The 23,551-nt window shown below is 40.9% G+C and overlaps 1 protein-coding gene across 3 annotated transcripts in view; it reads left to right on the top strand.

The window, feature by feature from the left end:
* Window positions 1-23,551, top strand: part of MAPRE2 (microtubule associated protein RP/EB family member 2) — a 187,117-nt gene that overhangs the window by 29,578 nt on the left and 133,988 nt on the right. For 2 of the 3 annotated variants that reach the window (XM_070361791.1, XM_005889235.3), the window contains exon 2: window positions 1,305-1,366. The exons of the other annotated variant lie outside the window; for it this stretch is intronic. Coding sequence is in view for 1 of the 2 variants with exons in the window: in XM_005889235.3 (XP_005889297.1) it covers window positions 1,305-1,366 (62 nt within the window). In the remaining variant the exon portion in view is untranslated. The remainder of the gene's footprint in view (window positions 1-1,304; window positions 1,367-23,551) is intronic. 3 annotated transcript variants of the gene reach the window in all.

The raw sequence follows: 23,551 nt of genomic DNA, 5'->3' as shown, positions 1-23,551 counted from the left end.
ATTGCTACAGGCAGACTGTCTAGTTACGGTGGTTGTGGGCTCCTCTCTCATTGCAGTGTGCGGGCTTCTCAGGATGGTGGCCTCTCTTGTAGAGCTCAGGCTGTAAGGTGCACAGGCTTCAGTAGTTGTGGCTCATGGGCTCAGTAGTCGTGGAGCCCAGGCTTAGTTGCTCTGTGGCATGTGGAATCTTCCTGGACCAGAGATCGAACCCATGTCCCTTGAATCGGCAGGCACATGCCCAACCACTGGGCCACCAGGGAAGTCCCTCTTTTCTCTTGCTTAAAATCTTCCTCCCAGGGACATCTGCAGAACTATGTCTGGGATTAATCACATTGTGTTGGATCTGTCACAAATATTTTATTTTTGTACAGTTGATTTTAAACTAAACAAGCACCAAAGGCTTTTACAAAATGGCCACATACAGAAAACACAGACAAGCAACGTGCAGGGCGAAGGCTTAGGTGGCAGGTGGAGAGGGGTGATTTCTAATTGAGGGTGGCGGGAAGACCCCTGCGGCTCCACTAATCTGTACCTCGGGTCCTTTTTAGTAGCATCTACTTAAGCCACAAGCAGCTGCCCCAGGTCCCATTCACCCCCAACCTGGGACCCCCAAAACCCAGAGCTCACAAGCATTTCTCAGCCTCTGGAATCAGATCTGTCCTTCATCTATTTACTTTATCATTTAGTCAAAGCAGATTTGAATATAAATAGCAAACTCATATAAAAGAAAGTAATTCCTTGGCTGTGTGTATATATATGTGTGTGTGTGTGTATATATATGTTTGATCCTGGCATTGTTTATAATGCTTATCCTGTTAAAATTAAACACATCTTTTAACTAGAAGAATAAGCCTATGTTGATACTAGATATAAAATCTGCAAATTAACCCAACTTTGGGAAAGTCAGTACTTTAATTGATATTGGCATTTGATACCTCACTGGGGGCCCTAGTTCCTCAGATTATATGCTAACACATGATTCCCATCACACCAGGCTATCAGGGTGGGGGAAGGTAAAAAAATTCCCTTTATAGGACTGTTATTGTATAAACACTCTCAAACTATAATCGATCAACCCAAGGATTGATATAATAATGTAGCTGAGAAACCTAGTGTTTGGCTGACTTTCTCTCATATGATACAATCAACTGAATGTGGATATTCTGTGCACTTTTTCATTTTCTCTTCCATTGCTGGCCACACCCAATGAACTAAATTATAACTCTCTGCTCCTATGTTTTCATCAGATTAAATGCTTTTTTCCGTGTTTTTTTTTTTTTTTTTTCTCATTTGTTCTATGCCAGTATCCCATTTCTCAGAGGAATATTTCATCTCGACAGCCAGGGAGAGAGCCTGGATGCTCAAGGTAAGGTTTAAACATAAATTATGTTGCACGACTCCCTGTTTACAGATTAAATCGGAGTGCATATTACTGATGCCTTTGTAACAAATTTACTTTCAAAATTCCATTATACAGTTAAAGCGAGTATTCCAGCAAACATGCTTCACTCGCACATTATTTTTCAAGCAACATTCCATTTCCCATGTGTACCAAGAGCTAATTAGCTGTTATCAGCAATTCCTCTAAAAATGCTCACGCCAGTTGAAGTTTAATTTTGGAGATTTTCCTGGTGAGAAGTGAACTGAGAAAATACCAAGATACCTCAGGATATTTCTAATTATGAAGAAGGGATTATTTGTTAAAAATCCAGGCCACTGCTCCATTGACTTTAAAATAGAGATGGGTGTCTTAAAGGAGATGAAAGCTCAGAAAGCGTCATTTTTTTTTTTTTTTTTTTCCAGTTTGGGATTTGTGTTTGAGACACAATCATTTGACCTTCTGTTATTTCCCACTGGTGCGCTATCTAATATTCCAGGAGCTCACTAGAACAAAGGAGCAATTAACTGAAATTCCACCAGATGGCAATATTTGGAAAGCCATCCTGAGAGATTTCAAAGCTGTGAGCTACTTTTGTTCACACAGGGAATAGTCTCACCAAGTGTAACATCCTGGATTTCATTCGGGGTGCTCTAAAGATCTTTGGTTTTATTTTTCTGCCCATATCATTGAAACTTTTACAGCGAGTAGGGGACAGATGTGTGTGTTTGGGGGTGGGAGGGGTGGAGTATGTGCTGTTTTATTTTGTATCACTCTGAAAGGATAAAATTAACAACTTCATTCTTCAGTAATTTTCCAAACAGTATTGGTGAGTACTAAAAGCTCAAATCAATGGGTAATATACCGTGTTTGTCTTGGGATCTCTTTGGGATAAAATGCTATGGTTGATGGTCATTTTAAAATAAATTATTTGATAAGAGAAACTGAAAATTCTTAAAAGTAGAATTTTAAGGAGTTGCCTAGATATTAAACCAAGTGATTACAGGTACAAAATTCTTATTTGCAATGATTAAGGTTTATTTAAATAGGATGAGTAAATTTGCCCTTTTACTCTAATGAAAGTAGAGATGCTGTGTGTACCCTGAGTGGTGCCCAAACAGCTAGACTCTTCAAGAACCAGAGCTGAACCTCAGACAGAGCTGAGACGGAGGGAAGGAAGTAGAAAGGCATCTGAGAGCAACTGAAATAGAAGAACCACTAAGAGGAGCCGCCTGAGCTTTCTGTATGCACGTACAAGCAGCCCCTAACACAACCCTTCTCTCCTGTTGGTGGGAATGTAAGTGGCTACACTACGGAAAACAGTACGAAGCTTCCTCAGAAAATTAAAAATAGGATTACCATGCGATCCAGCAATTCCATTTCTGGCATATATCCAGACCAAACTATAATTCAAAAAGATATATGTACCTCTATGTTCATAGCAGCACTGTTGACCATAGCCAAGACATGGAAGCAACCTAAGTGACCATCAGCAGAGAAATGGATAAAGATGATGGGGTAGACAACAGAATAATACTCAGCCGTGAAAGGAATGAAATAATGCCATTCGCAGTAACATGGATGCAACTAGAGATTACCAAACTAAGGGAAATAAGTCATGAAGAGAAAGATAAGTACTATATGATATCACTTACGGGTGGAATCTAAAAATGACACAAATGAACCCATCTGTGAAACGGAAACAGGCTCATGAAGAAAGCGAGCAGACCTGTGGGTGCCAAGGAGGAGGCGGGTGACGAGGACTGGGACGAGAGGCTGGGGTAGCAGATGTAAGCTATTATAGAGAATGGATACACAAGGTGCTGCTGGATAGCACAACGGACTACATCCGATATCCTATGATAAACCACAGTAGAAAATAATATTTTTTAAAAAGAACGTATAGATAGGTGGAAAATTGAATCACTTTGCTGTACAGCATTATAAATCAACTATCAGTTCAGTTCAGTCACTCAGTTGTGCCCGACTCTTTGTGACCCCATGGACTGTAGCACGCCAGGCTTCCCTGTCCATCATCAACTCCCAGAGCTTGCTCAAACTCATGTCCATCGAATCGGTGATAACAACCATCTCATCCTCTGTTGTCCCCTTCTCCTCCTGCCTTCAATCTTTCCCAGCATCAGGGTCATTTCCAAAGAGTCAGTTCTTCCCATCAGGTGGCCAAAGTACTGGAGTTTCAGCTTCAGCATCAGTCCCTCCAATGAATATTCAGGACTGATCTCCTTTAAGATGGACTGGCTGGATCTCCTTGCAGTCCAAGGGACTCTCGAGTCTTCTCCAACACTACAGTTCGAAAGCATCAGTTCTTCAGCACTCAGCTTTCTTTATGGTCCAACTCTCACATCCATACATGACTACTGGAAAAACTGTAGCTTTGACTAGATGGACTTTTGTTGGCAAAGTAAATGTCTCTGCTTTTTGATATGCTATCTAGGTTGGTCATAGCTTTTCTTCCAAGGAGCAAGCATCTTTTAATTTCATGGCTGCAGTCATCATCTGCAGTGATTTTGGAGCCCAAAAAATAAAGTCTGTCACTGTTTCCATTGTTTCCCCATCTATTTGCCATGAAGTGATGGGACTGGATGCCATGATCTTAGTTTTCTGAATGTTGAGTTTTAAGCCAGCTTTTTCACTCTCCTCTTTCACTTTCATCAAGAGGCTCTTCAGTTCCTCTTCACTTTCTGCCATAAGGGTGGTATCATCTGCATATCTGAGGTTATTGATATTTCTCCTGGCAATCTTGATTCCAGCTTGTGCTTCATCCAGTCTGGCATTTCGCATGATGTACTTTGCATATAAGTTAAATAAGCAGGATGACAGTATACAGCCTTGATGTACTCCTTTCCCAACTTGGAACCAGTCCGTTGTTCCACATCCAGTTCTAACTGTTGTTTCTTGACCTGCATAGATTTCTTAGGAGGCAGGTAAGGTGGTCTGGCTATACTTCATTCAAAAAAAAGAAAAGTAGTCTCTGGACAGGCATTGAATACCCTTTGAAACCTGCTCTTCACTCAATGGATAAAGAATCAGCCTGCAGTGCAGGAGGCATGGAGACTTGGGTTCAACCCCTGCATCAGGAAGGTTCCCTGGAGGAAGAAAATGGCAACTCACTCCAGTATTTTGCCAGGAAAATCCTATGGACAGAGGAACGTGGCAGGCTATAGTCCAAAGTGTCACAAAAGAGTCAAAGATGACTAAGCAACTAAGCACACACATACACTTATGCCCCGGGAGGGTGCCCATAGATCTGGTGTCCTGGGCTGTCCTACGTAACTTCTGTTGTCCTGGAATAGTATCCACTTAGCACTCCCTTTCACCCTCAAAATTCTGCTTGGTTAATAAGGTGATCGTATAATTTATCTTCTAAGCTGGCAAGTTTGAAGAAAAAAGTAATAGAAAAAGTTGACCCTAAACTGGGCATCTGTGTATAAATCTCCTTATATAGCTTATATAACAAATTATTTTTCTGTAAAGAACTACATTGTAAATACTTTCCTGCTTTGTGGGTTGATCATACAGTCTCTGTCACAAGTATCCAACTCGTTGTAGAATGAAAACATAACGTAAATGAACGGACCTGGTTGGGTTCCAATAAAACTTTATTGGCAAATACAGGCAGCCAGTGGCATTAGACTGGCAGGTTTACAGCTTTAATGTGAGATAATACACGGTCAGGGGACAGGAGATGGTGGTGATTCAAGCAGACAGCCATCCTTCACTCCTCTGCCTTCTCTGCATACCCCTGCTGGGTGGCAGCCTCCTAAGTTAACCCCCTGAGAAACCAGTATGAATAGTTTCCTTGAGTGAGTGACCTCGTCCTCATTTGTGTGGTTCCTGAGATTCCCGTTCCGGGTCTAATTTCTTGCTTCTCATCCAAACTTGTGTCTGTGTCTGCACACGATGCCTATGCTTTGTATTCATGACACAGAATAGCATCCTTACTCAGTACCACTTGAGTGCTAGAGTTAAATACGGGAGTGATAGCTATTAGCAAACATTTTAATTTATGCTTTGATGATGTCTGCTCAGTCGCTCACTCATGTTCTAGTCTTTGAGATCCCATGGACTGTAGCCTGCCAGTCTCCTCTGTGCATGGAATTCTCCAGGCAATAATACTGGAGTGGCTTGCCACTTTGACCCTCACTAAATAGCTGTCTATGGGAAATATAGCCACATTAGAGATGGGTTAATGTTGACTCTACCAAATTTTTTTTTATTATAAAAACAATAAATTTAAAGGAAACTTTGAGTAAAAAATATATCTACCAACACCATTCTAAAATAATTTTCTTTTTTGTGCATATTTGCTATTCCCATAAGTATTTCTGTTTTTCTACAGTGGGTAACAGTGCATGTGAACTCTGTGTTTTATTTAGCATTAGTCACAAGAATCTTTCATGAGTAATCGGAAAAGTCATTAGGACAAAATAGTATTATATTGCATCAATGTCCCATAATAGTTGCTAATTTTTCACTAAAAAATGCTGTACTAACTTTTTTTTGTACATTTTGTTATTGTTTTGGTTGGTTTGGTTTGGTTTTTTCCTTAGGACAATAACCCAGAAGTAATATTATCCAAGGATGTGACCAGTTTTATAACTTTTAGTCTAGTTTACAATATCTTTTCTTAAAAGGTTTGGAGTATTCTACAAGTGTTTGCAATTTGAGGGTATTAGCCTCACCACAACTTTATAAGAAACAGTACTTAATAGTAATTAATGTCTTCTATATTTAAAGAACTGGGACAGTTACTTTGTGTATGTGAATGTATGTTTGTATGTATATATATGACATTCTACTTCCACAAGTATTTATTGAGTGCCTACTATGAACTATCACTGGGAAAGACTGAAGGCAGCTGGATGGCATCATTGATACAAAGGACATGAAATCAGGCAAACTCCAGGAGATGGTGAGGGACAGGGAGGCCTGGCATGCGGCAGTCCACGGGGTCGCTAAGAGTCAGACGTAACTAGGCAACTGAAGAACAGCAAATATGAACTATGTATTATAGGGTTTTAATGGTGAGCAGAGGATAGCTTCTGTGTGACTTTGATCTTACTAGGGAGTTATGTTACACACATAAAGAACTAATAAAATTTAGAAGATGAGACACATCATGGAAGAAACATAGCGACAATACAATGGGCATTTGGGAGGGATGAGGGGAGGTTGAGATGGTGTCTGAGCTGAACTTTGAACATAAGTTGCATTGGGATGTTTGGAGGTGGTAAGATTTGCCTTTCATTCCATAAGCATGTCTTGATTGCCAACTACATGCCAAGTCCCCTGCTACAAGCTAGGAATATAAAGGGGAAAAGACAGAGCTCTTAAAGTTTACTCTAGTGGGATAAACAGCCTTTAAAAAAAAAAGTTGTATGCTCAGGGGGCATGGAGGGATGGGATGAATTAGGAGATGGAATTGACATATATACACTATTGATGCTGTGTATAAAATACTTACATATATATATATATATAATAGATACCTAAGGAGAACCCACTATGTAGCACAGGGAACTCTACTCAGTGCTCTGTGGTGACCTAAATGAGAAGGAAATCCAAAAAAGAGGGCATATATGTAAACATGTAGCCAATTCACTTTGCTGTAGAGCAGAAACTAACATAACATTGTAAAGCAAGTATACTTCAATAAAAATGAATAAAAAATAAATACATAAAAGTTTCTATACCGCCCCCCCCCACCAAAGAGTATAAGTGTGATCAGTGGGATGGCTCAACTAGCAGAGGGTACAAGTGGTAGAGATGAAACCAGGGTTTTTTTGAGCAGGGACTTTTCCCCAGCTCCTCTTCTGGCACCGTCTTCATCTGCAGTTATCATGTTAGAATCTGTGGGAGATATGCTTCTGGAAGTCTGAAGTTATTCTGCCTGCACTGACCGACACCGGCCTCCATTTACAGTTCGTTGCCCCAGGGAGCACATTCACTGAGTGTACAAAACCTGGGGCTGGGATCAGGAAGACCTCCATCCAAGCCTCGCCAGCTGATGACTGAGGCAAAGCTCTAAGAAGCGCAGAGTTTCCTGTGTGTTGTGTTTTGTAACAGCTGGAAGGAATCTCATCCGGCTCAGTCGTTTGGCAGGTGAACATTGTTGGGTGCACAGAGCTGGGTGACTAGCCTAGTGTCAGACATTCGGTGGCAAAGCCAGGGCACCAGGTCCCTGGCTTCTGATCTCACATGCTGCTGGTTCTAGTTCACCGTTGTAATTTCCTCTGCCTCATCTATACCACGAAGGGGTATGTATGTGTGTGCTCAGTCACATCCAACTGTTTGCAACTGCATAAATGGTAGCCTGCCAGGCTCCTCTGTCCATGGGATTTTCCAGGCAAGAATACTGGAGTAGGTTGCCATTTCTTCCTCCAGGGGATCTTCCTGACCCAGGAATCAAACCCGTGCCTCCTATGTCTACTGTATGGGAGGCAGATTCTCTACCACTGAGCCACCTGGGAAGCCCACTATACCCCAGGGCTAGAAAGAACTAAAAAGTTAGCCTAGGCATTCCTCGTGCCTGTAGAAGCAATAATATGTGTTTTAGTCATCTTGGACCACAGTAAAAAAAATATATATATAGTTTATATATTTTAAATTGTAATTTAAATAGTAATGAATAGTGGTGGAAAGAGAGGGAAACCTGGAACAAATTCCTACATCTGCCATTTTCCTCCCTTAGGTTCTGGGCCAATAACTTGACCTCACTGAGTTTTTACATCTTGAGTTTGTTGTGAGAGTAATTGGCAGTAACGTAAGTGTTGGATACATCATGGGGCTCAGCAAATGTTTATTTTCTTTCTCCTTCCCTCCTAGAGCTACAGGGTCTTGACAGAGTTCCTTTTGTTTATTAATGAGGTGACCTTGTAAGGCTCATGAGAATTAAATGATGGAGTGAGAGTACATTTATAAAAGTATCTGATGCCCAGCTTAATGTTCTCATTTCTGAATTTCACTTAGCTGCAGTTAGGTAGAGATTTAAAGGTTTCTATTCCTATTTCTTTATCCCTTTCTTCAGTAGTTTATTTTCTATGGTCTGTGGACATGTTGGTAAGACTGAAGAATTCATTCATTTTCTCTATGATTTGCTTTAAAATGATTTGTCAAATAGTGCAAGATGATTAGATGAAGAAAATATGGCTAAATGTTAACTACAGAATATAGCTTGTGAGTACTGTGTATGTTATTGCTGTTATACAATTTTTTTAATACTTTTCTGGATGTTTGAAGTGTCCCAGGCTGAATTATTTTAGAGGATTGCATGTTAAATATTAAGCTTCTACCATGGTCCCATCTCTGTGCAAGGTGCAGAGGGTATGTTTGGGTAAGAAAGAGTCTCAGCCCCGGGAGCTATGACCCACCATAGGGGACACTAATAAAACGGGCAGCTTCTTCTTCAGGGTGCTGAGTACTATGGTAGGCACCTCCATGGCATCCTGTGAACCTCCTAGCAGTGACAGCAAAGCCACGACTGGAACAGGGAGGTTGGATGAGACTTCCAAGAGGCAGTGACATCTCATCTAAGACCTGAAGGAAAAGGAGGAGCGAGCAGGTATTGATCAGAGGGGGATTGCAGAGAACGAGAGATTGTTTGGGCAGAAAGAGTAGCATCTTCAAAGACCTGGAAAGAAAATATGAGAAGCATATGGTGTATTAGTGAAATTGAAAGAAGTTCAGTAATGAGCTGCAGCCTCAGGGTGATAGTGAGAGGGAGGGCTGGATGGACAAGCAGATCAGGAAGGGCCTTGGGAGGCCAATGATGAACTTTGGGTTGTATCCTCAAAGGGATATTTGAGGTGTTTAAGTAGAGGAGTAAAACTTCTATCATTTTTATCTAAGGGTGGTCACTCTGTATGGAAAGTGATCAGGAGAGGATGAGATTAAAAGTAGAGACATAAAGTGAAAGATGTTGACGAGCATCTGGATTAGGTGATGGTGACAGTGGGGGTTCCCAGGTGGCTCTAGTGGCAAAGAACCCACCTGCCAATTCAGGAGACATGAGAGCCAAGGATTTGATCCCCAGGTCAGGAAGATGCCCTGGCAGAGGGCATGGCAACCCACTGCAGTATTCTTGCCTGGAGAATCCCCATGGAGAGAGAAGCCTGGGGGTTAGAGTCAGACACCACTGAAGTGACTTAGCACACAGAGGATAGAGAGGAGGTTGAGCACAGTTTAGAAAGCAAAATAGACAGGGTTGGGTAAGTGAGAGGTCAAGGTCTAATTCATTCATTCAGCACATCTATTGAGTGCTTGCCGTGTGGTAATCTATTTCAGTGTTGAGAAGAGAAAGTCAGGTAAGGGCTATAGGGAATACAAGGTGTATCAAGAAGGGATTAATGGAGAAGCATCTTCTGCGGGAGCACAAATTGATCCTTGGGGACCCCCTTCAGGGATGCCAAAGTAAAAAGTAGTCATCCAAGAGGATATATGTTCCTATTAGGATCTGAATCCCAAAACAGAAAAATTGAACCACGGTATAGTTTTGAGAGTCACTAGTCGGACACGACTGAGCGACTTCACTTTCAATTTTCACTTTCATGCATTGGAGAAAGAAATGGCAACCCACTCCAGTATTCTTGCCTGGAGAATCCCAGGGATGGGGGAGCCTGGTTTGCTGCCGTCTATAGGATCGCACAGAATCAGACATGACTGAAGCGACTTAGCAGCAGCATGTAAACAATAAACCATGAATACAGGTAAAACTGCCCAAGGAGAATACAACCTTGAAGATCACCAATATTTAAGAGGTAGATTAAGGGGAAAAAAAGAGTACACTCATGTTTATAGTAGTATTATTCACAATATCCAAAGGCAACCAAAGTGCCCATCAACAGGTGAATGGATAAACAAAATACGGTATATACATACGATGGAATGCTATTCAGCCTAAATAAGGAAGGTAATTCTATTATATGCTACAGCATAGATGAACCTCGAGGATGGTAAGTGAAATATCTGTCACAGAAAAGCTCCATTTACATAAGAATACAATTCCACTTATGTGAGATACCTAGAGCAGCCAAATTCATAAAGCAGGAACAAGCATCATGCTTATCAAGGTTCTTGGGAGGAGGAGAAACTGAGAAGTTATTGTTTTTTTGTTTTTTGAATCTTTACTGGAGTATAGTTGCTTTACAATGTTGTGCTAGTTTCTGCTGGACAGCAAAGTAAATCAGGTATACATATATATGGGCTTCCCTGGTGACTCAGTGGTAAAGACTCGGCCTGCCAGTGTGGGAGATGTGAGCTCAGTCCCTGGGTTGGGAAGATCCCCTGGAGGAGGGCATGGCAACCCACTCCAGTATTCTTGCCTGAGAATCCCATGGACAGAGGAGCCTGGCAAGCTACAGTTCATGGGGTCGCAAAAGAGTTGAACACAACTTAGCAACTAAACAACAGCAACACATATACATATATCCCCTCTTTTTTAGATTTCCTTCCTATTTAGGTCACCACAGAGCATTAAGTAGAGTTCCCTGTGCTATCCAGTAGGTTCTCATTAGTTATCTATTTTATACATAGCAGTGTTTATTTGTCAATCGCAATCTCCCTATTCATTCCACCCGCTCTTTCCTCCTTGGTACCCATAAGTTTGTTTTCTACTTATGTGTATCTATTTCTGCTTTGTAAATAAGTTCATCTGTATAATTTTTCTAGATTCCACATATAAGCAATATTACTATATTTGTTTTTTGAAAGTTATTGTGTAATGGGTATAGCATTCTGGTTTTGTGAGATGAAGAGAGTTCTAGAGAAGGATGCTGATGATGGCTGCACGGCAGTGTGAATGTACTGCTGACTTAAATGGTTAAAATGGTAAGTTCTCTGTGTTTCATTACAATGAGAGAGAGAGATTGAAAGTGAGTAACCAGAAACATGGGAGAGAGACCAGCTGTGTATACTCTCATGGAAGCCAGGGGAAGATAACATTCGAGACTGAGTAAGTCTACAGCCACCCCAGCATGAATGCACGTGGTCTTGCTGATCTCGGAAGCTAAGCAGGAGGCCTGGTTAGCACTTGGATGGGAGACTAAGCAAAAAGCCAAGGATTGATAAACCCAAATGCCTCACAGAGGTTAAGGGAGATAATGCCTAAAAAGTGCCTACTGATTCAGCAGCAGAACGGTTGTTAGTAATCTTGATGATGATTTCAATCTCATGGTGGAAGTGGGATCCAGCATGGAAGTTGAGGAGAGAGGGGGACATGGAGAGGGCAGCTTAGATAAGCCTTGAGATATTTGGTTCAAAGGATGAGGAGAGAAAGAGGGACCTATAGGGAAGAAGGGTTGATTGAGAGTGGATGGAAGAGACTTGACCACTTCAAATACCGCTGGGAATGAGCCAGTAGAAGCGGCATGTAAGGGTCTGGAGGAAGGAAGGAAGGGTCTGGGAGAAGGTTACAGAGCAGGAGGCAGCTAGCCAGGACATGCCTCTTCATTGCAACAAACAAGAAACAGAATAAGATGGCTGCCTTGAAGGTAAATGTGCAGGTTTGGGGGCAGGAAGTTAAATGCTGGTCTAGTGGCTTCAATTACCCTCTGAAGTCCCAGACAAGACCATCTGCTGAGGGAGGAAAGGTGGAAGGGTCAGAGATCTAAAGAAACTGGCAAAGTATTGAAATGACTGGTTCACGAATAATGACAGACTGCCGCCTAGGAAGCGGAGGGCGCTCTGGAAGCACCAACATCCACTGGGGTTTGGAGGCCATGAACTTACAGCTGTGCTCATCTTCTAGGCAGAGCGCCTACCCCCCACCCCTGCACCCCAAAAGGGTTCAGAAGTTCAAATGAGGCATATGTACCGGGTAGATAAGAACTTCATAAGGGCTCCTTTTGAGGGAAACATGAAATTGATCTCAAGGACAGTAGGGTTACGTTAAGTGGGGCAAAGGCTGTATTCTTTTGAAAATGTTGCAGGCGCCCGGTGACTAGGTTAAGAGCTGCAGATACTGTTGGGTTTATGAGTTTGACCTTTGTACAGTGATTGTAACTAACTCACCAGGGCCCCCTGTTGACAGAATAGGTTATTGGGGGCCACCCTTAATTAGCAACTGATTCAGAATGAAACTCTGGACTGTGAACCAAGTTGTTGGGTGTCTCATCTCCCATTCACAAACTTGTGTTGCCTGTCACAGGTACTTGTGGTGCTGGAGGCAAGTGTTGCCTTTGTGTGAAGAAATAAAACTTCCAGACCGCTTGGCAAGCCTTTAACAAATTGTATATCCCTGTAGATTTCTGCCTTATGCACAGACTACCAGGATCTGCTTAAGAGTACTCATTTTTGCTAGCAAAAATGTCACTTAAGTTACTGAAGTTGATGTATCTTATCACAGTTTTTTTGCAAGTGGCTGGTGGTATGTGGAGAGAATGCTATTGATGTCTCTCATGGGCTCGTGCCTAGAATGCTTGTGTATATTGACTCCCCCTAATCAAGAAATGTGTTTTTCTTCTACCCTGCTTCACTATCTGAGTTTATCTTCTTGGGCTGAATGTCATTGAAAAGCAAGGTGAAAAAACAACCCTCAGAATGGGAGAAGATAGTAGCAAATGAAACAACTGACAAAGGATTCATTTCCAAAATATACAAGCCTATGACATTTCTTATTCCCACTGATACCCCCAGAACCCAGAGTGGAGTTATAATTGTTCTTCAGTGATCAAAATGTTCTGTCTATGCCAGATAATTCGGTAGCCACTAGCCATATGTGCCCAATGATTATTTGAGATGTTTGATGGAGGAACATTTTTATGCATTTTTAACTTTATTTCATTTTAATTCAGTGTAACTAGCCACATGCAGCCAGTGGCTACTGTATTGGACAGTTCAGTTTCAGTTCAGTCGCTCTGTCGTGTCCAACTCTTTGCGACCCCATGAATTGCAGCACGCCAGGCCTCCCTGTCCATCACCAACTCCCGGAGTTCACTCACACTCACGTCCATCGAGTCAGTGATGCCATCCAGCCATCTCATCCTCTGTCGTCCCCTTCTCCTCCTGCCCCCAATCCCTCCCAGCATCAGAGTCTTTTCCAATGAGTCAACTCTTCGCATGAGGTGGCCAAAGTACTGGAGTTTCAGCTTCAGCATCATTCCTTCCAAAGAACACCCAGGACTGATCTCTTTAGGGTGGACTGGTTGGATCTCCCTGCAGTCAAAGGGACTCTCAAGAGTCTTCTCCAACACCACTGTTCAAAAGCGTCAATTCTTCGGCACTCAGCTTTCTTCACAGTCCAACTCTCATATCCATACATGGCTACTGGAAAAACCATAGCCTTGACTAGATGGACCTTTGTTGGCAAAGTAATGTCTCTGCTTTTGAATATGCTATCTAGGTTGGTCATAACTTTCCTTCCAAGGAGTAAGCGTCTTTTATTTCATGGCTGCAGTCACCATCTGCAGTGATTTTGGAGCCCAAAAATAAAGTCTGACACTGTTTCCACTGTTTCCCCATCTATTTCCCATGAAGTGATGGGACCAGATGCCATGATCTTCGTTTTCTGAATGTTGAGCTTTAAGCCAACTTTTTCACTCTCCTCTTTCACTTTCATCAAGAGGCTTTTTAGGTCCTCTTCACTTTCTGCCATAAGGGTGGTGCCATCTGCATATCTGAGGTTATTGATATTTCTTCCAGCAATCTTGATTCCAGGTTGTGCTTCCTCCAGCCCAGCATTTCTCATGATGTACTCTGCATATAAGTTAAATAAGCAGGGTGACAATATACAGCCTTGATGTACTCCTTTTCCTATTTGGAACCAGTCTGTTGTTCCATGTCCAGTTCTAACTGTTGCTTCCTGACCTGCGTATAGGTTTCTCAAGAGGCAGGTCAGGTGGTCTGGTATTCCCATCTCTTTCAGAATTTTCCACAGTTTATTGTGATCCACATAGTCAAAGGCTTTGGCATAGTCAATAAAGCAGAAATCGATGTTTTTCTGGAACTCTCTTGCTTTTTTGATGATCCAGCAGATGTTGGCCATTTGATCTCTGGTTCGTCTGCCTTTTCTAAAACCAGCTTGAACATCTGGAAGTTCACGGTTCACATATTGCTGAAGCCTGGCTTGGAGAATTTTGAGTATTACTTTACTAGCGTGTGAGATGAGTGCAATTGTGTGGTAGTTTGAGCATTCTTTGGCATTGCCTTTCTTTGGGATTGGAATGAAAACTGACCTTTTCCAGTCCTGTGGCCACTGCTGAGTTTTCCAAATTTGCTGGCATATTGAGTGCAGCACTTTCACAGCATCATCTTTCACGATTTGAAAGAGCTCAACTGGAATTCCATCACCTCCACTAGCTTTGTTCGTAGTGATGCTTTCTAAGGCCCACTTGACTTCACATTCCAGGATGTCTGGCTCTAAGTGAGTGATCACACCATCGTGATTATCTTGGTCGTGAAGATCTTTTTGTACAGTTCTTCTGTGTATTCTTGCCACCTCTTCTTAATATCTTCTGCTTCTGTTAGGTCCATACCATTTCTGTCCTTTATCAAGCCCATCTTTGCATGAAGTGTTCCCTTGGTATCTCTAAGTTTCTTGAAGAGATCTGCTGCTAAGTCACTTCAGTCGTGTCCGACTCTGTGTGACCCCATAGACGGCAGCCCACTAGGCTCTTCTGTCCCTGGGATTCTCCAGGCAAGAATACTGGAGTGGGTTGCCATTTCCTTCTCCAGCGCATGAAAGTGAAAAGTGAAAGTGAAGTAGCTCAGTCGTGCCCAACTCTTAGCGACCCCATGGACTGCAGCCCACCAGGCTCCTCCATCCATGGGGTTTTCCAGGCAAGAGTACTGGAGTGGGTTGCCATTGCCTTCTCCATGAAGAGATCTAGCCAGTTCTAAAAGGCAGATTAGGGACTTGCCTGGTGGCCCGGTGGTTAAGACTGTGTGCTTCCAACACAGAGAACCCAACACAGAGGATGTGGGTTCTACCCCTGGCCAGGAAACTAAGATCTCACATGCCTCATGGCAAAACAAACAAATAAATAAAAGCCAGATTAGACAGGACCAAAGTTTTAAATACAGTTTACAAATACAGCCAACCCAGGAAATTCACTCTGATCTTTAATGTCCAAACAAGTCTGGCCTAATCTCATCCTGCCATATCAAGTCGGGATGCTAATGCATGGGAGGTGAAGCATAGGGGAGGGAGCAAGCTCTGCAAACAACCTACTGCTAAGGGGGAGTCACCTTCATTTCTGCCTGAATTCTGCCTCTGATACCTGAACACCAGAGTCCTGTGTACAAAGGAAAATTGTGGGGAGAGAACAAACTTAATGCCAAGTGGGTACAAATACTCTGCCAGCAGCTTCACACTCATTATCATCTTGTTCATCTTTAGATGTCCTCCATGAAACTTGCTTATGCTTTTTTAGAAAAGAGGAAATGGAGTTTCAAAGTAATGACTAGCTTGTTCAAGGCACAGAGCTGGTCAGCGGTAGAGGCAAGATGAGAATCCCGGCAGGTGTGAATCCAAAGTCATTTCCACAAGCAGTACTCACAGCCGGATGCTCAGGCTAAGAATTACCCCAGCATCAGAACACCTTAGGGTGGGACTGGAAGTAGAGTGGAGGCAATAGGAGGCAAATGACTTTAAGTGTGTGTGTGATCCGATTATCTCAGAAGTTGTACCTGTATTCCACCTCTCTTGCCCAGCATGCACCCTGCCACTTCAGTTGTGTTAATTGTAGGTACCTCGCCATGGAAATACAACTATTAGTGTCATAGATGTATGATCATTTGGACAAAAATGACAAGAAATAAAGACAGGTCCCAGCATCTTGGTCACCATCATGGCAAAGTCTCAAACTTCCTGATACTTGCATAATTTAAGATGTATCTTGGGCTTCCCTGGTGGCTCAGATGGTAAAGAAGCCACCTGCAATGTGGGAGACCTGGGTTCAATCCCTGGTTTGGGAACATCCCCTGGAGAAGGGAATGGCAACCCACTCCAGTATTCTGGCCTGGAGAATTCCATGGACAGAGGAGCCTGGCAGGCTACCGTCCATGGTGTTGCAAAGAGTCAGACACAACTGAGCAACTTTAACTTTCTTTCATGATATGTTTTATGAGAGGTATGTTAGATCACTTACTATCATCTAATCAAACATTTCCTGGAGTTCAAATGCTGCCTGCTTGCTAACCTGTCTATTTGTATATTTTCTTCTATAGCATTTCTAAAATTTCCACTATTGAAAATAATAATAATAGTGGAAATCATAAAGAGCAAACACCTATAATCCTACCCATATGCTACAAATGCCCTCCTTCATGTAATTTGACATAGTTGTAAGCATACCTTGTGCAGTACTTTTGTTTGTTTTGTTTAGTCACTAAATCATGTCTGACTCTTTTGAGATCCATGGACTGTAGCCCGCCAGGCTCCTTTGCCCATGGAATTCTCCAGGCAAGAATACTGGAGTAGGTTGCCATTTCCTTCTCCAGGGAATCTTCCTGATCCAGGGACCGAACCTGCGTCTCCTGCACTGATCAGGTGGATTCTTGACGGCTGAGCCTCCAGGGAACCCCTATGCATACTTTGGGATACTGCCTTTTATTTCACTTTGTCATGATCAGTTTCCATGCTGCCACACATCCTCATGATTGCAGTATTAATATCTATGCAAGTCTTTAGAGTCAGCTTACCATTATTATTCCAACCCTCCTGTTTGATGTGTGGAGTCTGTTTCAAAACTAACTTTAGAAGGTTTTATACTTGTAGATCATAAGTGGTTGGTTGATACCCCCAACTGGAAGTCTCATTCTTCTGTGTTTTCACATCCCTTGTGAATACTAGTTATAATACTACGGAATTTCTGATTGGATAGTATCTTGGATTTTAAATAAATGTTTCATATATGGGCTTCCCTTGTGGCTCAGCTGGTAAAGAATGTGCCTGCAGTGTGGGAGACTGGGATTGATCCCGGTTTGGGAAGATCTCCTGGAGAAGGGAAAGGCTACCCACTCCAGTATTCTGGACTGGAGAATTCCATGGACTGTATAGTCATTGGGGTTGCAGAGAGTCGGACATGACTGAGTGACTTTCACCTCACATATGTAATTTTTAACTTCCAAACATTATATTCTCAAGAGCAGTAGACAGTGCATTATATCTTAACTATCATCCCCTCTCCCAGACTTTGGGGGCTTCCTAGGTGGTGCAGTGGTAAAGAATCCACCTGCCAGTGCAGGAGATACATTCCCCTGGGTTGGGAAGAGTCCCTGGAGTAGGAAGTGGCAACTTGCTCCAGTATTCTTGCCTGAAAAATTCCATGGATAGAGGAGCCTGGTGGATTAGAGTCCACAAGGTCACAAAGAGTCAAGACATGACTGAGCAGACTCCTAGACATTAGGTACTTAATATATGCTTCTTGTGGAGAAGAGCACAGCAACCCATTCCAGTATTCTTGCCTGGAGAATCCCATGGACAGAGGAGCCGTGCGGGTTACAGTCCATGGGGTCACAAGGAGTTGGATATGACTGAAACGACTTAGCATGCATGCATATGCTTCTTGAATTCTGTACAGACTATAAAACTGGCTTGGGATCAGGTTGCCCAGTGACTTGTAGATGACAAATTTTCAGCATGTCTTACTTCAAATATCATTCTGCTTAAAATGCATGCACTGACGTGTTTGTCTCTGTTCTCAAGTTAGTCACGTTTGAGTCTTCAAGAAAGCCATTCAAATGAATCACAGATTATCAGGTTGATGTCAACCATATTAGGGAACATGAACAGCCAAGGTAGTAATAAGCCTCAGAGTGCCTGCCTAAAGGACTTAACCCTAGGACATGAGGATATTTTATTTTCCAATACTTCATATGTCTGCTTTGGGATATGGTGTCAAGCCTTACTGGACCATGATGTTTCCAAATACTGACGTGTCATTCTGTTATTTCTCAAGGCAATGACTAGGCTATAGAATATCTGCCTGGTAGAGTTTCTCTCATGGGATTCTGGTCGCTAATTTTATTTTCGCTCTTGGGGAGAGAGATCTTTCAGATCTGTGTGAGGTAATGCTACTCACGAAACATTACTTTGGCTTCTAAGTTGGACTGAACCATAAGCACATCTTTTTCCAGTGTCTGGCTTAGAAACTTTGCTTGGTCTGTCAAAAAATATGAATTGAGCACTTGGAACATTGTGTAATGATATTGTTGCCTCCATCCAGGCATAACAATTCTACGCAGCTTTCTTGAAATAAGAATGTCTAACCACTCTTGTGTCCTGATCAAGACAACAATCTATAATGAAAATTGCCTAACTCAGGCAGACTATTTTTTTAAGCTGCATCTCATCAACAGTTTGATATGTTTATTGTTTAGTAGGGCTTGCCAGGTGGCACTAGTGGTAAAGAATCTACCTCCCAGCGCAGGAGACTTGAGATTACTCTGGTATTCTTGCTTGGAGAATCCCGTGGACAGAGGAGCCTGACAGGCTATGGTCCATAGGGTTGCAGAGTAGGACACAACTGAAGCAACTTAGCATGAATTGTTTAGTAAGATATCAAAACATGAAACATTTGCCTTTAAAAGTTTATCCTACTTGAAAGTGAACATTAAAGTGAAAGTCGCTCATTCGTGTTCAACTCTTTGCAACCCCATGGACTATACAGTCCATGGAATTCTCCAGGCCAGAATACTTGGTGGGTAGCCTTTCCTTTCTCCAGGGGATCTTCCAAACCCAGGGATCAAACCCAGGTCTCCCACATTGTAGGCAGATTCTTTACCAGCTGAGCCACAAGGGAAGCCCAAGAATACTGGAATGGGTAGCCTATCCCTTCTCCAGGGGATCTTCTTGACCCAGGAATTGAACCGGGATCCCCTGCATTGCAGGCGGATTCACTTGGGTAAAATTATTTTTGGTTTCAGAATAAATATGGTAGATAAGATTTTGGTTAAAAAAACTGACATTGCTGGCTCAAAAAACAATCATTTATACAGAACTCAAATGTTTTTAAGTAATGCAGATTTTGGCCATCTTAGGATGCTCCTAAAGACTTCAGAAAGGCAACTTTGAGCCCAACCTACCTTTGTAAAATGTGAGTAGATAAAAAAGAAGGAAAAGGACATTACAGGCACGAGTCAGAAGATGCAGGGAAACAGAGCATAACCCCGCTCAGTGGGGCAGGGGAATGACTGATTCTTAAATATGATAAATGGAGGATTAAGAAGAAAGACAAGCTGAGATGTAACTGCATCCAGTCCCAAATACCAGACTAAATTATGTAAGTTTGACATTTTAGATAGTAGGAAATATTGAAGACAATGCAAATACTCTATAAGAAAGTGAGTTTTTAAGATGGTAGTCTCTATAGTTGTTTCTCCTCTCTCCACATCTTCAACTGAAATATTAAGTAGGCAAAAAAAGTTTGTTTGGGTTCTTCCATACCATCTTACAGAAAAACCCGAACAAATTTTTGGCTAACTGAATAAAATTTTAAAAGAATAAAGGCATGCCCATTCTGGAAACATGAATGAGGACCAGAAATTGACAAACATCTACAAGATGAAAAGAAATAGGATTATATTGCTTGCTAATTTTTTTAATCTAAATAAAAATAAAAAACAGATGAAATGATTCACAGAATTATTATAATCCAAATAAAATAATTCTGAGAATAGAAGAAGACAATGAAAAAATCTAATTACTCTCCTTAGACACTATGAAAAGTATTGCATCCATTAAACTTCACTACCATCTTTTCAAAAGAAGAGCAGTTATGGACACAAAGCAGTTAGAAAACATGAGTTCTTACAAACTGAAAGTCAAGAGAAAGACTTCCTGAATGTAGCTAAAGACTATTCCAGAGTATAGAGCCAAACGTGAGAAGATAGAAAAGGTTAAAAAAAGTATTGGCGATATGGAAAGATGATCCTAAAGTTCCACCATTGTTTAAAAAGAGTCCTTAAAGGAAAAATAAAGACATTGGAGAGGAAAAAAGACATAACAATTCAGATTAGGAGAGGCCACTGACTGTTGAGTAAAATAAAAATCCCAAACCCACATTGGTGAAATTTCAGGATAAAAGAGACTTAGAGCATCTGAGTTTAGACATTGAGAATGTCAGACCTTGAGAGGATTACCCACAGAAGAGTGATCGCCTATATGGCATGAACTTTGATACCTGATACTACAGGTTGGGAGACAGTGCACCCATGCATTCAATGTTCAGAGGGGACTGAGTTTGGAACTATGGTTCTGTACTCAGCCCAACTATGAATAAAGTATGAAAACAAATAGACATTTTCTTACTTTAAAACTTCTCTTAGCCTCTCAACAAAACAACTTGAAGATGTAGTCTAGGAAAATAAGAGAATAAAATAAAGGATACATTAACAGCCAAAAAACAGCCAAAAAAATATTGGAAGAGTCCAGTTACAAGAAATATGAAGATGCCAGCAGTAATATTAAAGCAATTGGTGCAAATTAGATAGTGGATTCCATGATGAATGTCTTGCAGAAAAAAAAAAAAAAAGGTCATTCTATTATATGTATTTAGGCTTAGAATCTGAGTATTTTTTTATAAGATGAAATATGTTTATTCTGTCCCCCCAAAATAGTTAAAATCTCTAGGAAAAACAACTATATAGGTATAGAGATATAGAGAACATATCTACATATTTAACTTCTCTGTTAAAAATTCAAGTTCACTCTTAAAATGAGGCATATTTTGGAATAATTAATAGCCTGTAGAAAAAAAAGATTCATTTGATCTTGATATTATATTATTATTGTGATTGCAAGATATAATGACATATTTATTTCTCTATGAAAGGTAATACCACTTGAGTTTGGAGAGAATAAGAAATTGCATAATCGTAAATGCCATTTCCTAGATTTCAAACTTAAAAGCAATCTATAGTCAAAATAAGGAAGCCTTAACTACAGTTCATAGAACATAATGCAAATATAAAGGATAAAGGAGACATAATGGTAAAACTATGCAAATTAAAAGAGGAAAGCTGAGAAGAAATGTAAAATGAAGAATTAATAGGTGACATTCCTTAGAGTGAGTCAAGAAATTTCAAGACTAGGGCTTGAAGTTATAAAGGTAACCATTGGAATAACTAAATATTAACAGTAATTGAGAGAAGAAAATTAATAGAAGTATGTTGAATTTCTTTTATAGTAGAAAATAGGTACTATGTTGATATAATTGTGACCTTACAAGAATTAAGTATAGTTTTAAAAAAATTAATTGCACATTTAATATTATATATTCTGTAGTCCTCAGATTCTAAACATGTATATACTTTTATAAACTACAATTACCTACATATATATATATAGAAAGAGAGAGAGAGAGAATGGTTTGGAAAGAAAGTACTTAGCCAGGAAGACTCCCAGAAGCTATTACTTTTCTCTACCTCTCAGGTGATATGAATTTGGTGGAAACAACAATAACAACAAAAAAAACCCAAACAAACAAACATAAAGTTGAGGCAATCTGAGAAGAATTGATAGGATTTGATGGTTGGGTGGTTATTTGAACAGGACAGGTTTTTAAAAAGGAGTGAAGCAAAGATATATAATATTTTCACACTTCACAAGGTAGTATATACTGAAGCTACTGACAAAATGGTACCCAGGATAATATACTTATTTTAAACTTACTGTTACCTTGCTGTTTCTCACCCAGTTGTATGTCTCCAGGCTAGCTGAAAAGTGAAAATGTAGCATTTTGGTGATATTTATAATCTGGTGAAATATTTATCATAAGAATATAACTCAAATATTTTTATTTAATCATAAATGTCAAATATATTATACTAAAGAGCCAATATAGGCTGCAGTAGTGAATAATAACATCACTTTTTGGTCAAAACTTTCCTATGGACAACCAAGAATTGATGCGTCAGGTGGAGTGTGTGACTGGCTCTATCATATTTCTTTCAGTGATTTGATTTGTGGCAGAAAGAAAGTGCTCGCATTTTGTTACATTAGAAGCTCTCAAAGTCCCAGGACTCAGGATATTTGTTCTGTTTTCAACAAGTTTCTAATCCTGCTCTGCTATCATGAACTGGGATTTTAGCATCTACCTGGGCTTGGTCCTGTTTACTAAAGGTTTTTAAACCCTTACTTAACGTCAAGCTGGGAAGGACAGAGATCTTTTCAAACCACTTTGTAAATTATGAACTCTCCAGGTCTCTCTTTCTTCATTCACATTCTGACTTCACCCCTCACTTGTGGAGTATCCTCTGCAATTATTTACTGAAAGCTTTTGACTATAATTGCCACTTTTTTCAGACTGCAGTAGAACAAAGCATTGTATACAAATAAACATACTTCAGTTCTACCAATAACCACGTAACTTGCTTTTCTTTAGCAAATGGAAACAAGAATCTCGAGATTAATGAAATTTACTAAGTAAGATCTGTGAGGCAGGATCCAAAAGTTCACTTAACCTCCATTTCCCATTTTAGAGAGAATTATAATCATGCGCAAAATCATGCAGAAAATCTGGCTCTTACATTTGCCTGACTGACACTCGAAAGGAATCAGGAAAAGGTCTCTTCAGTAAATTTTGTATCTTTCTTTATATTGTTGTTAGTCACTAAGTCATGTCTTTTGCAACCCCATGGACTATTGCCTGTCAGGCTCCTCTGTCCATGGGTTTTCTCAGGCAAGAATACTGGAGTGGGTTGCCATTCCTTCTCCAGGGGATCTTCCCAACCCAGGGATCCAACCCTCATCTCTTGCATTGCAGGCAGACTCTTTACCACTGAGTCACCTGGGAAGGCCAAGGTGGTGTATTGCTTTATACCACAGGCAATATTATGGACAGCAGCATCACCTATCACTATCAGGCACTGTCTTTTTCCAGATAAAATCAATGTGAAGAAACTCTGAGAGTTTGGACAGCTTCTTTTTGTTTTGGGTTGCAGTTGGGTTTTCACTCCATCTTGTAAATGGCTAAGGTGATGAATTTAAAGGATGGAAGGAAATGATTCTTTGGCTTGGAGGAGGGGAAATGGAGAAAATAAAAGTAATCCAGATTAATAATACATTTTAGAACCACATAATTAGGAGACATTGGAGGTTATTCTTAAAAGCCTTCTGAGTTGAAATCAAGCATCTCGCTTTAACACTAGCAAAGCCATATTTCTTCTCTTGATCTGAGTGTCCTTAATGTAGTATTTGTACAACACATGACATAA

Source organism: Bos mutus, chromosome 24 (genome assembly GCF_027580195.1).
Source record: "Bos mutus isolate GX-2022 chromosome 24, NWIPB_WYAK_1.1, whole genome shotgun sequence".
NCBI lineage: Eukaryota > Metazoa > Chordata > Mammalia > Artiodactyla > Bovidae > Bos > Bos mutus.
Note: the sequence above shows the minus strand (reverse complement) of the source record. Positions and strands in the feature narration are given on the sequence as shown.